Source organism: Cetorhinus maximus, chromosome 9 (assembly GCF_964194155.1).
Source record: "Cetorhinus maximus chromosome 9, sCetMax3.hap1.1, whole genome shotgun sequence".
In the NCBI taxonomy this organism is placed as follows: Eukaryota; Metazoa; Chordata; class Chondrichthyes; order Lamniformes; family Cetorhinidae; genus Cetorhinus; species Cetorhinus maximus.
The window spans coordinates 63,112,340-63,129,580 of record NC_135887.1 but is presented as its reverse complement, the minus strand read 5'-3'; the positions used below and the strand labels follow the sequence as shown (position 1 = coordinate 63,129,580).

General features: G+C 41.2%; 1 protein-coding gene across 1 annotated transcript in view; it reads right to left on the bottom strand.

Annotated features, from left to right (window-relative positions):
• Positions 1 to 17,036, bottom strand: part of LOC144685056 (SITS-binding protein) — a 228,798-nt gene extending 211,762 nt beyond the window's left edge. Inside the window, exon 1 of the mRNA XM_078549590.1 lies at positions 16,496 to 17,036. Within this exon, the coding sequence (XP_078405716.1) occupies positions 16,496 to 16,960 (465 nt within the window). The 5' untranslated portion in view covers positions 16,961 to 17,036. The remainder of the gene's footprint in view (positions 1 to 16,495) is intronic.
• Between the last annotated feature and the right edge of the window lie 205 nt (positions 17,037 to 17,241).

The following is a 17,241-nucleotide window of genomic DNA, read 5'->3' as shown; positions in this document are numbered from 1 at the left end:
CTGTATAAACAATTGTTTCTGACGAATTGTTTGAAACATAAATCTCAAAATGCTGCAATGCTAACACCAAAGCCAAAGTCTCCTTGATAGTTCAATATCTTCTTTGTTGTACATTTAACTCCCATGAAAAATACCCTATCGATTTTTCAATTCCACTGTCATCTTCTTGTAACAGTACGGCCCCAATGCCTATATCACTTGCATTAACGGCCAGCTTAAATTGCTTGGCATAATTGGGTACTGCCAAAACTGGTGTCATAGTTATTACCATTTTCAAATCGTCAAATGTCTTCTGACACTCCTGTGTCCATTGAAACTTCTTGTTCTTTATTAATAGTTCAGTCAGTGGAGCAGCCACACTGCTAAAATTTGGTACAAATTTCCGATAAAACCCACTCCTGCCAGAAATGTCAAAATTTCTCATTTTGATGTAGGCACAGGGAAATTCACGATAGCCTTGACTTTCACATCTCTTGGAGCCACCTTACCATGTCCAATGGAATGGTCTAGATATGTAACTTGCACTTTTGCAAATTCACTTTTAGCCAAGTTCATCACCAAATTAGCTTCTTGTAATCAAAAAAACAATTCTTCCTATGTGGGTGGACTATTGAAAGGTGAATGCGATGACAAAAGCAGATTCATATCCTGTACCAAGGTTGAAAGCTTGCACTGAGAAAGTGGGACAATCAAAATTTATCACAAAGATTGACTTGCTAAAAGTATATTGGTAAGTACCGTTAACGGAGAGAACAAAGGAGATATCAGTTTTTGTGATGCCAGATGGACAATATCAGTTTAAAGTCATGACGTTTGGTGTGAAAAATGGTAAATACTCCTCCCACATAGGACTGAAAACTATCAAGTCATCAATATAAACAGCACAATTGCTCAGACCTGCAATTATTTATTTGTCAGTCTTTGAAATGTTGCAGGTGCATTTTTCACACCAAACGTTATGACTTTAAACTGATATAGTCCATCCAGCATCACAAAAGCTGATATCTCCTTTGCTCTCTCCAATAATGGTACTTGCCAATATCCTTTTGGCAAGTCAATCTTTGTGATAAATTTTGATTGTCCCACTTTCTCAATGCAATCTTTCAATGTTGGTATAGGATATGAATCTGCTTTTATCACTGCATTCACCTTTCAATAGTCCATACACAGTCTTTTTGTTCCATTTGGTTTCGGTACCAGCACAGTAGGCAAACTGCAGCTACTGCAACTAGACTCAATGATATCATTTTGAAGCATGAATTCAATTTCTTTCTGTACTGAGATAACTTTGCTGGATTTAATCTAAAATTTAATCTAACCTTACCGAAGATGAAACTTCTACAGACACATCATGTATGGCTAAATCTGCCCTCCCCAACTTATTTCCACAAATAGCTTTGTGTGACTGCAATAGCTTTTCCAAATCACTTTGGCACTTGTCTGGAAGGTAATTCAATATTGCATTTAAATTTTCAAGTATCTCCTCATTATCCAATTTGATTAGAGGAAAATCAATTTCAGAATTCTGCATTTCTACTTCTTTCTCATTATCTACCACCACTAATACCTACCTTTGGTCCTCTTCCCTGTCAAAGTACTTATTAAGCATATTTCCATGACACACCCTCTGCTTCTTTATTCTATCTGGAGTATTTATTAAATAATTTACTTCACTCGGTTTCTTTTCAATCCTGTAAGGGCCACTAAACCATACCCTTAATGAGTCACCCAGTACTGGTAACAGAACTAGCACTTTCTCTCAAGCAACAGAATTCCGAGCTCTAGCTTTTCCGTCTGCTTTCACTTTCATCACTTGCTGTGATATCTTTAAATGTTCCCTAGCCAACTCACATGCTCTGTCCAATCTCTCTCTGAAGTTTTATATGTAATTTAGGAGAGTAGTTTCTGAATTTTGACCCACCAATTTCTCATAAGTCAATTTCAGTGGTCCCCTTACCTCATGACCATAGACTAGTCCAAAAGGACTAAAACCAGTCGATGCATTAGGAGCATCCCTAACAGCAAACAATAAGAATGGAATTCCCCTATCCCAATCCTATGGATAATCGTGACTGTATACCCTCATCATAGATTTTAGAGTTTGTTGCCATCTTTCCAAAGCCCCTTGTGATTCAGGATGGTAAGCCGTTGACTAAAATTGTTTTATCCCCAAACTGTTCGTTACTTCCTTAAACAGCTGTGACATAAAATTTGAACCCTGATCTGATTGTATTTCCTTAGGCAAACCATATCTTGTAAAACTTTAGTTAACTCTTCCACAATTCTCTTTGCTGTTAAATTTCACAAAGGTATCACTTCCGGAAACGTGGTAGATACATCCATTATTGTCAGTAAGTACTGATTTCCACTTTTCATCTGAGGGAGGGGTCCTACACAATCATTCATGACCCTAGCAAAAGGTTCTTCAAATGCTGGAATTGGAATTACAGGTTCCAGCTTAATCACTGCTCGTGGTTTCCCTATCACCTGGCATGTGTGACATGTTCTACAGGATTTGACTACATCCATATGCAACCCAGGCCAAAAAAGCATGTTTTTGTACTTCTGCCTGTGTCTTTCTAATTCCTAAATGTCCCCCATTGGAATTTCATGAGCTATCCTCAGAATTTCATTTCTATATCCAAATGGTATTACAATCTGATGTATCTCCCTCCAGCTTTCATTTGCTAAAACACGATAAGGACTCCATTTTCTGATTAAAACATTACCTTTAAGGTAATAACATTCTGGAATATATTTTGCCTCTGTTTCTGAGTAAGCTGTCTGATATAAATGTTGTATTTGCATATCCTTTTTTCTGCAACTCCTCCAACTGCCATGAGTTAAATACTTCAGCTGAATTGCACTCTGTTCTTTCTTCCTGAACAACGTTATCAAACACAGTGCCAGATAATTGGACTTCAACATCTGCTCCCTGTCTTTGAACTTTCTGCTCATCTTGTTTCAACCTATGAGCCTATGATCTTGATCTCATTTAATCTGGAAACAATCCAGGATGCTCTCTCTGCAACACTTTTGTTGAAGACATCTCTACAGGCTGCTTAACTATCATAGGCATCATTTGTGATCAGTTATATCATTACCCAAGATAAATTGAACTCCTGCAATGGGCAAGTTTTTCACCACTCCAACAGTCACCTCACCTGTTTTCCACTTACTCTTTAAATTTACTTTCCACAAGGGAATAGGTTTAGCATCTCCATGAACCCCACTTATTATCACCTGTTCTTGCAACACCCCTCTGAACAACAAATATCACTATCCCACAACATTAAGGATTGACTAGCCCCTGTGTATCTTAAATTTTTAACATCTTTACCTACTCCACCCTATACGCATGGAAAGACTTTCCCTGTACAAACAAAATCTTTCAACATTTCTGCAACCTGCTCCTCAAAATTCTCTTGGGTAAATTCTGAATACATTCCCTCTTTTTTAGCTATCACTGATTCTCCTATTTTACCTGTACAAACCACTGTTTTTTCCTGTGCCTGAACCTCAGGACCCACAGTACTTTTACTTCCAGAACTTTTCTGCATCCCCATAATTCCAACAGATTTTCTCTGCAATTTACAGCACATTGACCTTGTGTGTCCAACTTTATTACAATGAAAATACCTCAATTTCTGAATGTCACTTCTACCCTCAGCACCTTCCTTTTTATTCTGAGAAAAAAACTTCCTGCAAATTTCCACCTACTCCTCTTCCCAGGCCACCCACCTTCTTTTCACCTTCCCACTTTCTATCATTTTCTGATTTAAAAGTGACAAAAGAAAGGTTTAGCTCTATGAACTAACTCATAATCATCAGCTATCTCTGCTGCTTGTCTTACCATTTGAACTCTCTGTTCCTCCACAGGAGTTCTCATTACCGAAGGGATTGAATCTTTAAATTCTTCCAAAAGAATTACCTCTCTAAGAGCTGCATAGGTTGTCTCTACCTTTAATGCCCATATCCACCTGTATAAATTACTTTGTTTTACCCTTTCAAACTTAATATAAGTTTGCCCAGGCTGTTTTCTCATATTCCTAAATTTCTGCCTATATGCCTCAGGAACCAACTCATATGCACTCAAAATAGCCTTTTTTATTACATCAGAGTTCACTGACATTTCTTCTGACAGTGAAGCATAAACCTCATGTGCTGTACCCACCAACCTGGATTGTAGCAACAATGTCCAGTTTTCCTGTTGGCTATTTCATCTATTTAGCTATCTTCTCAAATGAAATAAAGAATGCTTCCAAATCTCTTTCCTCAAACTTTGGAAGAGCTTATACAAATTTGAACATCTCCCCATTGGGTTTTAGGGTAGACATTTTTTCCTCATCAGAACTTTCCTCAGAATCTGAGATCTCTATTTTTAACTTCCAGCCTTTTAAGCTGGTATGCCTTTTCTCTTTCCTCCTCTCTTTCCCTTGCCTCCCTTTCTTTATCCTTTTCTTTTGGCAGTTCCAGCTTCCTTTTTTAATCCTGCCTCTCCACTTGTTCTCTTTGAAATGCCCTTCCCTTTTCTTTTTCTGCCCTTTCTTTTTCTTTTTCTGCCCTTTCCTTTTCTGCTGCTTCTAGCTCAAGATTTTTTTTTCATTTCCTTTGCTTGTTCAAGTTCAAGCTTCTTCATTTCTAACTGAAGTCTCACTACCTCCAGCTGTGACTCACTTGTGTCAGGTTTCACTACCAAATTCAAATGCTGTGCTATCCCTTCAATTATATCTGCTTTCTTCACCCCTGCAGGTAACACCAATTGTAATTTATCCACCAATTCCAATAACTTATATTTAGTTACCTTTTGTAAACCAGCCAAAGTTATAGTTTGAACACTCAGACGAGTCTGAGCAACTGCCAAAACCATACTGTAGTCTCATCACTTCAAAAAACCTCACGCCAACTCCTGAATTCAAAATGCTTCTCATATTCGTAACCTCAAGGTTCACCAATTCCAAACCAATTAAGGAATTTCAAATATATCCCATAAAGACCCCCCCAACCATGTTATGACACAGCAGATGGTAAATGCTAAGTTGTTAATATCTCAAAGGGAAACTTTAAATAACTGTCACAACTAATTTTCAATTTGTATGTTTCGAGATGTGGGCTTTGAATTCAGTAATAATAAGACCACTGAGTCTTATGAGGTTTTTATAAAACTAAATTAAACATTTATTAATAAAAGAAAAGATTGTAAGCACATACATATGTCTACAAATTACTGCTAAAATAACTTCTAAATTCCATAGTTTATCTGGTTCCCAGTTACACCTTTGTTAAGGCAACAACAAAACACAAATTATAAAAGACCCAGGCAATGTAAACAATACCCTGAACAGTTGAATTCAAAGTGAGTTCTCTTAACTTCAGTCCCTGGAGGCAGCAGCTTGGTACATATAGGCTGAAGGCATTTCACACTTGTTGAATCTTAGACTGCTTTCCCTTACACACAGCCTTCTGTCCTTTATACATATTTTCCCCTTTGAATGCAAATTTCTATTGTCTCATTATGTCTGATAATAAAAATCTTTCATAGCACTATGTTTTATCAGTAATATTTGGGAAAAATGAACACACTGTTTCTAAACTTCACCCGACTAGGTGACAGATTTCAGTCCTCCTTTGAAAACAATCTAGTCTGGTTTATTTAAAAATGCAAATGTCCTTTTACACCTTACATTCTGAACCTCCCCCATGTTTACCATGTTTACAGCAAAGCCTTCAGAGCAGCTGCCTTTAATCCAATTAAGTCATACACACACATGCACACACACACACAGGCACAGATATCACTATTTTACAATAAATTCCAATAGCATTATTATATCTTCCTGACAAGAAAGAAATAGTCTTACTGTGTGAAATAGTCTTAATGAAGCCTCCACCCATTTGTGCATAAGTCTGCTATCTAATGAAACTGAAGCTGGAGAAAAGCCATTTGGAATTCCACTGTCCACGGTATTGTGTTAACTTGCTGAGTTTGTTTTAAATCTAAAATCTATTGTGGACCATTGCCCTAAAGGGAATTTAACTAAGGGTCAGGATAATTAGGAATTTTAGGAGTTATTATTGTAGTAATTGTAGCCTTCTGAATGTGCCTGACATCTTTTATTTTGTTAATAAATATTTTATTTTTAAAAAATCTCTAAAGGACTTGGTGGACTTATTACTTCTGAATTCAATGTACACATCTCGTAATAAATACAAATTGCAAAACCGTTGTGATAAAGCATCCAAGTTTCCGTTGTGGATTTGCTCCACCTGACACATATCATCTGCCACATCATAACACAGTGTGTAAGCAGGACGCCTGCGAGGCCAGATAATGAGGATGCCTGGCATATGTATGGGTGCTGAGTGGTGCCATGGACGGGATGATCCGCAGGACAGATGAAGGTGTGGATGAGAGAGTGAATGGTGATGTCCCTTGAGCTGACAGTGAGTGAGGTCTCTTTGGAAGTGTGATGGGTTTGTGAGTGTGTGAGATGAAAGTGATGAGAAGATTGATTTACCCTGACGGGATGGAGGAGATCATTCATCCTCTTTCTGCAATGGGTGGCTGTTCTCTTTTGCAGGGTGTTGGCGCTGACCATCACTTCCACCGCCCCCCCATGCTGGATTGCTGACCTTGCTTGCTGGTCTTCACCCAGAGCGGGGGTGGAAGACTTTATGGCAGGCCTCCACAGCTCCCAGGCTTGAGGGAGGTGTCACTAAATTTTGGGGCAGCATGTTTCCTCCTTTTGGCAACCATCAGTCCCCAGCGGCTTCCTATCCCCAGAAGAGTGCTAGCTCTCTGCAGGGGCAGCCTTTAAATATGGCGCCTGGTTTACTGAAGGCCTGAGGTGATGGTGGGGCAGTGGAATCAGCGACCTGGTATGTCTCCCGGGAATGCATAATTAATGAGGTGGGGCGTACCGGGAATGGGACAATACGGCATGAAAAGCCGCCATTGCGGCCAGTGGGTAAAACGTCCTTATCCCAGCCGCTACTCCAATTAGTGCAAATCTGGGACGATTCTGCCAATAGTCAGTAAAATCATAATCCTTTGTGTAAATGCGAAGGAAGGCACAGAAACCTACCAGGATCTCATGTGTAAAGGGTAAATGGCCCCTAGTTGTTCCAAAGAACTGGGAAAGGAGATTACTATACTCTGGGACACCAGTTGCTTACACACACAGGTGGCTGGCAGAATTGAGGGTTTCCCACCCAGAGGCAGGACAAATTCTAGAGTGAAAGTCAAAGACTAACTGGAGAAGGTATTTAGGTTCCAATAATGAAAATTCACTGAAAAGAATGAACTCATTACCAGGCTGGTGACGGTGGATGTAATCTCAAGTTCACCCATGCAGGGAATCAACGTCTTACTAAAAACGGCCTCACAGACTGGAAGGTGTTACTCTTCAAAGCCCAATAACAGTCCAGTTTCAGCAAAATTTTGTAGGGTTGCAGACGGCTGAAAAAAGGTACAGAAGCCTAACGGGGGCAACTCAACTCTTGAAGGTTGAAATGTCTTAGCAAAAGCCCACAGAAGTAAACTGGCACCAGTTAAGTCCCCAAGCAGGCCAAGGGGCAGTGAGGGAGAAGCTCTACTTAGTTAAGAGCCTGAGGGAAATCACTTGAGTGTTAAAAGAGCTGAAGCCAAACCAAGTGAGTTGAAAGAGGGAGAAAAGGGATTGACAGAAGTTTCAAATCAAAATTCATGCCAGAAAGAATTGAGGCCTCAGAGTGACCCAAAAGGGTTAATGGCAGCTAACATTGAATCAAATGGATCTGTCTGTGCTAAGACAGCACAGAAATTAACCACACCTATCAGTGTGGAGTCTCAGAATACAGCTGCAGAAATAGAAGTCACTGAACTCAATTTGAAACATGACTTCAATAAACCGAAATGCGAATTAAAAGGCAGGCTCAAAGTGTTAGACAATAAAGCAAAAACCCAAAACACAGAAGCTGTCAGCCACTCGAAAAGAATGAAATAAAATCCGATCTGAGTGGAATGAGAAAAAACTGAGAGATTTTAAACTGTTCAAAGAACAAACCAGACAAGGGCAGCAGATACATGGGAACACCACCATCTGGAAGTTCCCCTCCAAACCGCTCACCATCCTACTTGGAAATATATTGCCGTTCCTTCGCTGTTGCTGGGTCAAAATCCTGGAACTCACTCCCTGTCAGCACTGTGGGTGCTGTTACACCACATAGACTGCAGTGGTTCAAGAAGGCAGCTCACCACCACCTTTTCAAGGGCAATTAGGGATGGGCAACAAATGCTGGTCTAGCCAGCGAAGCCCACACCCCGTAAAATGAATAAAGAAAACAAGAATATCAATTCTTTTTGCTGGAACATAAAAAGTATTTTAATGACATTCTCATAATAGCAAAAAGAGACTTTAACCAAAGAAGGGATGAGTTACTGACACAGAAAGAGACCATTGCTGCTTGCTATCTCTAAAGGAGGATTTAAAAGCTTTAAGTCTGGGAAGTGAATAGGAAATGCATCCAGGTGAAGAAGCAGCAAATGATTCAGCTTCAGGTTTGTCTGGCACATTCTTCGTAGGCCTCAATGATGAGAAAGCTACAAATACAGAGACCAGAAAAGGTCCAAAGTTAAGATCAGTAAAAACTGTTGTTAAAAATTGGGAAAAAAAGAGAATTCTCAGACAAAACTTAACTGGAAAATCTAAGAGGAAGGCTGCATTGCATTAGCTATCTGTGTGTAGGAAAAAAAAACTCTGCGTATTTCTTTATCTTTTGCTTCCACAATGTAATTCTGTAAAAAATTAAAATATATTTCAATTTTTTTTCCTGTAAGGCGCGAGGTATATAATGAATGTGTGATTATAATATTATAGATTTTAAGGACAACTATCTTAAAATTACATTTTTGCAAATGGAGGAATTGACAGACATCTTGGCACTTTTCTGTGTTTGTTCAAACCTTGTCAGACTCTTATCTCCAGACCTGATCACAGAATGATTAAAATGCAAGATTCCTCCTGGGTTGTCCATTGAATCTTCTAAAGGCATGAAGACTCCTTAGCTACTGAGAGAACAGGAGACAGGAAGGGACTTCAGAGGATCTCAACATAATTAACTTCTTTGCCTGGTGGAACAATGGCTCATTTACAATTAACAAAGCAGCCATTTTGCGTTGGTTGTGATAAAGATAGGCTGAGTAAGCAATGTGTGCAGAACCCCCAGGAAGAACTCTGAGAGACATCTCAGAGAGGGCTCTAAGCCAAGGTAGAGCAAAGAAGAAGGTATCCAGAAATCAACTGCTGTTCTACTGAAAAGAATCTAAGCAATCTTCAAGTATTGTAACTGCGGAACTAGTGAAGATGACAAGAACAGAAGAAATAGGAGTAGACCATATGGTCCATCAAGCCTGCTCCACCATTCAATCTGATCATGGCTGATCTTGGGATTCAACTCCATTTTCCAGCCCGCTCTCAATATCCCTTAATTCCCTGAGAGACCAAAAATCTGTGTATCCCAGCCTTAAATGTATTCAATGGTGGAGTATCCACAACCCTCTGGGGTAGAGAATTCCAAAGATTCACAACCCTTTGAGTGAAATAATTTCTCCTCATCTCAGTCCTAAATGATCGTTCCCTTATCCTGAGGCTGTTGCCCTGTGTTTTAGATTCCCCGACCAGGGAAATCAATCTCTCAGAGTCTGCCCTATCAAATCAAAGCCCTTCAGAATTTTGTAGGTTTCGATGAAATCGCCTCTCATTCTTCTAAACTCCAGAGAATATAAACCCAATTTACTAAGCCTCTCATCACAGGACAATCCCCTCCTCCCAAGGACCAATTTAGTGAACCTTCACTGTATTGCCTCCAGCATAAGTATATCCTTTCTTAAATATGGAGACCAAAACTGCGAACAGTATTCCAGATGTGGTCTCACCTAAACCCGTACAACTGTAGCAAGACTTCTTTATTCTTGTACTCTAAACCTCTTGCAATAAAGGCCAACATGCCATTTGCCTTCCTAATTGCTTGCTATACCTGCATGCTAACTTTCTACATTCCTTGTACAAGCACACCCAAGTCTCCCTGAACATCAAGACTTAAAAGTTTCACACCTTTTCTATGCTTACGACCAAAGTGAATAACTGCACAGATTCCTACATGATACTTCATCTGCCACCTTGTTGCCCACTCATTTACCCTTCTATATCTCTTTGCAGCTTCTCTGTGTCCTTCCCACAGCTTACCTTCCCACCTAGCTTGGTATCATCAGCAAACTTTGATACATTACCCTTTGCCTCTTTAGCTAAGGCATTAATATAGATTGTAAATAGCCGAGGCCCCAGCACTGATCTTTGTGGCACTTCACTATTCACTGCCTGCCAACCTGTAAAAGCTGTGGTTATGCCCACTCTCAGCTTTCTATCTGTTAACCAACCCTCTACCCCTGCTAAAATACTACCCCCAACTCCATGAGCCCTTATTTTGCCTATTGATGGTTTGTATAGCACCTTATTGAATGCCTTTTGGAGATCCAGGTATACTACATTTACTGGCTCCCCTTTATCTAGCCTAGTAGTTACATTCTCCAAAAACACTAATAAATTTGTCAAACAGGATTTCCACTTAGTTAACCATGTTTATTTGTTCTAATAATACTATGCTTTTCTAAGTGCGCTGTTAACACTTCCTTAATAATAGGTTCCAGCGTTTTCCCAACAGCTGATGTTAAGTTAACTGGCCTGTAGTTTACTGAAACCAAGAAATCTCTCTCCCTCAAAATTGATTGACCTACTAAATCCATCAGAAAAGGCAAACACTAGCTAATTGACTACAGAAGCTATTGCAGCTGCTAAACACAACCCTTCCTTCCAGACAACCAACACTTCAACTACAAGCTACAGGCCTACATTGATATCTTAAAGGACTGCAATGCATTTCATCTTTATAAGTATTTTTTTTACCCTTATCTGCGTTTAACCTTTGAATGTACTCACTGTGTTGTGTGCACTGACCTGTGTACTCGCTCTATTATATACACCAACTATTGTGTACTTGCTATGCTGTACACACTATCTTGCATGATTTGTGTGTTATTTACGTGTACTCTCTGTGTTGTATACACTGACTGCTATGTTGCATCAGTTGTGTTGTATACACTAACTGTTATGTTGTATTTGCTGCATGGTATAAACTGTTATCCATACTTGGTGTGTTATGTGCACTTATGTACACTCTGTCAGTATATACAACACAACAAAATGGTGTATGTAACACATCAAGTACACATAACAAAGTGTGCAACACAGCAAGAACAACATAACAATTAGTGTATACAACACAGCAAGTACATATAACAGTTAGTGTATATTACATAGCAAGAACAATATAACAATCAGTGTATACACAACACAGCAAGTACAACATAACTGTCAGTGTATGCAACACAGCAAGTACAACATAACAGTCAATATATACAATACAGCAAGATCAACATATCAGTCAGTGTATACAACACATAGAATGCACATGACAATCAGTGTATACAACACAGCAAGTACAACATAACGATCAGTGTATACAACACAGCAAGATGAACATAACAGTCAGTGTATACAACACAGAAAATACACAAAACAGTCAGTGTATACAACACAGAGAGTACACATAACAGTCAGTGTATCCAACACAGAAAATACTCAAAACAATCAGTGTATACAACAGAGAGTACACATAATAGTCAGTGTATACAACACAGCGAGTACACAGAACAGTCGGTCTAAATAATACAGCAACTGCACATAACATCATATATAACACAGTGATTTCACATAACAGTCAGTGTAAATGACATAGCCACATACTAGAGTCAGACCATATGTTATAATGATAAGTATATAGTAGTCTATGTATTCAACATAGCCAGTATGAAAAATACAGTAAATATTATAGAATCATAGAATGACAGTGCACAGAAGGTCATGTGGCCCACTGAGTCTGTACTGATTTTTCCAAAAAGCAGTCCAGTTAATCCAGTTAGTTAATCCAGTTATGATCAGGAAGAGGCCATCTCACTCCTTGAGTCTGTTCTACCATTCAATCAGATCATGCAACCTAACTCCATATGGGCCTTTGCCACATATCCGTTAAAAGCTCTGGCTAACAAAGTTCTATCAATCTCAGATACAAAAATAACAGTTGATCTTGCACAAATTGCCATTTGTAGAAGAGAATTCCAAACTTCTACCACCTTGTCTGTGTTGAGGTGTAAACCTGAAAGGTCTGCCTTTGATTTTTACCCAATGCCCCTAGTCCTAGACTCGCCAACCAGTGGGAACAGTTTCTATTTACTTTGTCTGAACCCCTTAAGATCTTGAAAACTGAGAGCTTTTAAATCAAAAAGTCAAATTACTCCTTAGCTTTTTAAATTCTAGGGAATACAACCCTACTTTGTATAATCTCTCTGCATAATTTAATCCTTGGAGTCCAGTTATTATTCTGCTAAATCTAAGCTGGACTCTCTCCACGGCCAATATATCTTTCCTATGGTGTGATGCCCAGGACTGTTCACAGAACTCCATGTGGGGCTTTATATGGATTTAGCATAACTTCCTGACTTTTGTAATCTTCACCCCTGATTAAAGACTCCTAGTCTCTCCTAAAGTAAAGCATTCTGCTACAATAATTCTCCGACTGGAGCCCATGCCTCTTGTGAATTGGCTTTCCCCTTGCAGCCCAACCGTCAGGTACATTGACTCATCCATTCAGATACTGAAGCAGTCCATGCCTGCAAGCAGCTACACCTGGACAACATTGAGGCTTGGGTTGATATGTCACAAATAACATTTTTTGTTTAAACATTTACGGCATGTGGACATCACTGGTTACAACAGCATTTATTGCCCATCCCTAATTGTCCTTGAGAAGGTGATGGTGAGCTGCCTTCTTGAACCGCTGCAGTCCATGTGGTGTAGGTACACCCACAGTGCTGTTAGGGAGGGAGTTCCAGGATTTTGACCCATCGTCAGTGAAGGAACGGTGATAAATTTCCAAGTCAGGATGGTGAGTGACTTGGAGGGGAACTTCCAGTTGATGGCGTTCCCACCTATCTGCTGCCCTTGTCTTTCTAAATGGTAGTAGTCGTGGATTTGTTAAATGCTGTCTAAGGGGCCTTGGTGAATTTCTGCATGTTGTAGATGATACACACTGCTGCTACTGTGGTGGAGGGAGTGAATGTTTGTGGATGGGGTGCCAGTCAAGTGGGCTGCTTTATCAAGCTTCTTGGGTGTTGTTGGAGCTGCACTCATCCAGGCAAGTGGAGAGTATTCCTTCACACTCCTGACTTATGCCTTGTAGATGATAGACAGGCTTTGGGAGTCAGGAGGTGAGTTACTCGCTGCAGGGTTCCTAGCCTCTGACCTGCTCTTGTAGCCCACAGTATTTATATGGCTAGTCCAGTTCGGTTTCTGGTCAATGGTAACCCTCAGGATGTTGATAGTGGGGGATTCAGTTATGGTAATGCCATTGAATGTCAAGGGGCAATGGTTAGATTTTCTCTTGTTGGAGATGTTACTTGCCAATTGTCAGCCCAAGCCTGGATATTGTCCAGGTCTTGCTGCATTTGGACATGGGCTTTTTTTCATTCATTCATGGGATGTGGGCTTCGCTGGCTGGGCCAGCATTTATTGCCCATCCCTAGTTGCCCTTGAGAAGGTGGTGGTGATCTGCCTTCTTGGACCACTGTAGTCCATGTGGTGTAGGTACACCCACGGTGCTGTTAGGGAGTTCCAGGATTTTGACCCAGCGATAGTGAATGAATGGGGATATATTTCCAAGTCAGGGTGATGAGTGTCTTGGAAGGGAACTTCCAGGTGGTGGTGTTCCCATCTATCTGCTGCCCTTGTCCTTCCAGGTGGTGGTGGTCGTGAGTTTGGAAGACGCTGTCCAAGGAGGATTGGTGAATTCCTGCAGTGCATCTTGTAGGTGGTACACACTGCTGCTACTATGCATCAGTAGTGGAGGGAGTGAATGGTTGTGGATGTGGTGTTAATCAAGCGGACTGCTTTAACCTGGATGGTGTCCAACTTCTTCAGTATTGTGGGAGCTGCACTCATCCAAGCAAGTGAAGAGTATTTCATTACACTCCTGACTTGTGCCTTGTAGATGGTGGACAGGCTTTGGGGAGGCAGAAGATGAGTTACTCGTCGCACGATTCCTAGCCTCTGACCTGCTCTTGTAGCCACAGTATTTATATGGCTAGTCCCCAGTTCAGTTTCTGGTCAATGATAACCCCCAGGTTTGTGGGGGATTCAGTGATGGTAATGCCATTGAACATCAAGGGGCAATGATTGGATTCTCTCTTGTTGGAGATGGTCATTGCCTGACACTTGTGTGGCCACGAATATTACTTGCCACTTGTCAGCCCAAGCCTGGATATTGTCCAGGTCTTGCTGCATTTGGACATGGACTGCTTCAGTATCTGAGGAGTTGCAAATGGTACTGAACATTATGCAATCATCAGTGAACATCCCCACTTCTGACCTTATGATGGAAGGAAGGTCATTGATGAAGCAGCTGAAGATGGTTGGGCCTCGGACACTACCCTGAGGAGCTCCTGCAGTGATGTCCTGGAACTGAGATGACTGACCTCCAACAACCACAGCCATCTTCCTTTGTGCTAGTTATGGCTCCAACCAGCTTCAGTATCTGAGGAGTCACGAATGGTGCTGAACATTGTGCAATCATCCGCGAACATCCCCATTTCTGACCTTATGATGGGAGGAAGGTCATTGAAGCACCTGAAGATGGTTGGGCTGAGGATATTACCCTGAGGAACTTCTGCAGTGATGTCCTGGAACTAAGATGATTAGCCTCCAACAACCACAACCATCTTCCTTTGTGCTAAGTATGCCGCAAAGTATCAGGCAATGATCATTTCCAAACTAACCATCTCCCTTTGACATTCAGATCATAGCCTCAAATTACTTATGGACATATTGAACTTTTTCAGGAAGTCATGGCCGAGAATGTAAAGTAACTATTTTCTGGAAAATTCCTGTGTGGATTATACTTGACTGACTAGTCCAGAGAGCCCACAGAATGTTGCATGCAAAAAGGTGTCAAGGCCTACTTCAGACAGAGAAACTTGAAAGAGAGAAATGCAATGCAAAAGATTGAACTTTAATTTCCTGTGTTTTCAGAGACAATGGAGACTGATTACCCCATCTCAGCAGAACCATCTCCTGTTGATTTCTATCTCAGAATGTGGAAATGGTCTGAGTCGAAAAAAAGCAGATTCTGAACGAAAGACATGTTTGCTTTTTCCCTTCCAGGAATACATAAGAACAGGGGTTAAAAAGCTACCTGTAAACCTGATCTGTGTGTTCTAGTTCTAGTGTGCGCTATTGAGAGCCACAGCTGAAAAACATTAACTAGGCAACCCTGCAGCTTGCAGGTAAAAGTCTCCTCTCTCTCTGGCTGGAGGCAAGTGAGCAAAGCCACAGTCAAAAAGGGAAACAGGACAGCTCCTTCCGCTAACTTGCAGAACCAAGTGTCTCTAAACCAACTGCTGAACTGCCAAAGTCAGCTCTACCAGAATCACCCACCTTGACAGCTGCAACGTTTCACCATCTACTCCTCACAAACCAGCCAAAGACTGATTCGTATATCTTTATTAACTTTTAACTCAACTTCTCATTTCTGATCTGTGTGTATGTGTGTTGCATTTTTATTATTTTTTCTCAGGGCTTTAGTAACTAATAAACTTACTCTTTCTTTGACTCAAGAAAGCCTGGTTAAATTGGCTCTTTCTAAAACATAAATATGTTCGGACTGGAAAAAGGTACCCACGAGGGAAGGGATCCCTTCTAAATTAACCCTGTTGGGACCAACCGAGGGGGTTGAATAAAGAAGGGGAACCAGCTTAGTCCTCCTCACCCGGGAACATAACAAAATTGGGGTCCTGTCTGGAAGTTAATAATTTGGGGTATTTCATTGGGATCGTAACAAATTGGGGGGCCTCGCTTGGGAACCGATCGTAGCAAATTGTTACGAGGGCCACATTGGGAAACAGTCAAGTCAGTTTGAAGGTAAAAAAATGAAACAGTGAAATGAGGATGAAAACAGTTGCCATTTGTTGCATGGAAGGAAATCAGCCTTCCTAGGGGTTCTTTTCACAATAGCACTTGTCATCTTATTATTATCAATGCACTCTCCCAATTCAAACCACCTTTTCATAACCACATACTCTGCCAACACCACACTGCCTTCATTATTCCTTTGAACCTAAATCCTCCAATCGCCCAGTTTTACTGTTACTCATAGAACGTTTCATTCTATAATGGGGTGACGTTTCCTTGCCATTTATTACATTTAAACTTGGCCATGGGATAGGGTTTGACGATGACAATTTGCTGTAGAGAGCTAGACAGTAGCACCATAGCCCAGTAACATCTCATTAACAAGTTGGTTAGAAGGAACAGGGCCTGTAAACAAATAACAGACCCTGCTGACTTACCTTGAGAGCCACTCGGCAATGTCTGGGTGTCCACTCCACTCGGTAACATTCTGCCACACTCTGGTTCAATGGTTCCAGTGAGACCTGGAGTTCAGTCACTCCGTCCCAAGTGGAGCAGAACTGGCTTCGGTTAAACCAGCAGAGATTTTTAAGCAGAGTGACTCCAGTGTCCGGCAAATGCCGGTGGTCGATCTGAGTGAAGATCTTGTCCTGGTTGAGAGATCTCAGCGAGAGGGACAAGCTCTTCCTGTCCCACACCAGCCCGCTGAACTGGCCCTTCAGGATCCAGTCAGTGTCCGGTTTCTCCACCACCTGCCAGTAAAGGACTCCGATAGTCATCAGGAAGAGCAAGGCAACCCCGAGGCAGGCGATCGCCCCTTTCCACGTCTCGTTCATCTCCTTGACCCCAGGCTCCAGGCTGGCATCGCCCCCAGGGCTGGACAGCTCTCTGCCCCGTCTAACCATATCCAGTGTCCGACCCGATCACTGACCCCGTGCAGGGTATGAACGCGCGGATCCCCGGCACTCTGCGGCTGAAAACACACACAGACTGGACTGGGTCAGACAGCTCACAACAAACAAGGCAGGCACATGACCCGGGCTGGAACCAGACCAAAATCAGAGAGAGACCCGGGCTGGAACCAAAAGCCAGAACCAGACCCGAGATAAAAGCAGGTTAAAATCAGAGATAGACCCAAGATAAAACAAAAGCAAAATCAGAGATAGACCCAAGATAAAACCAGACC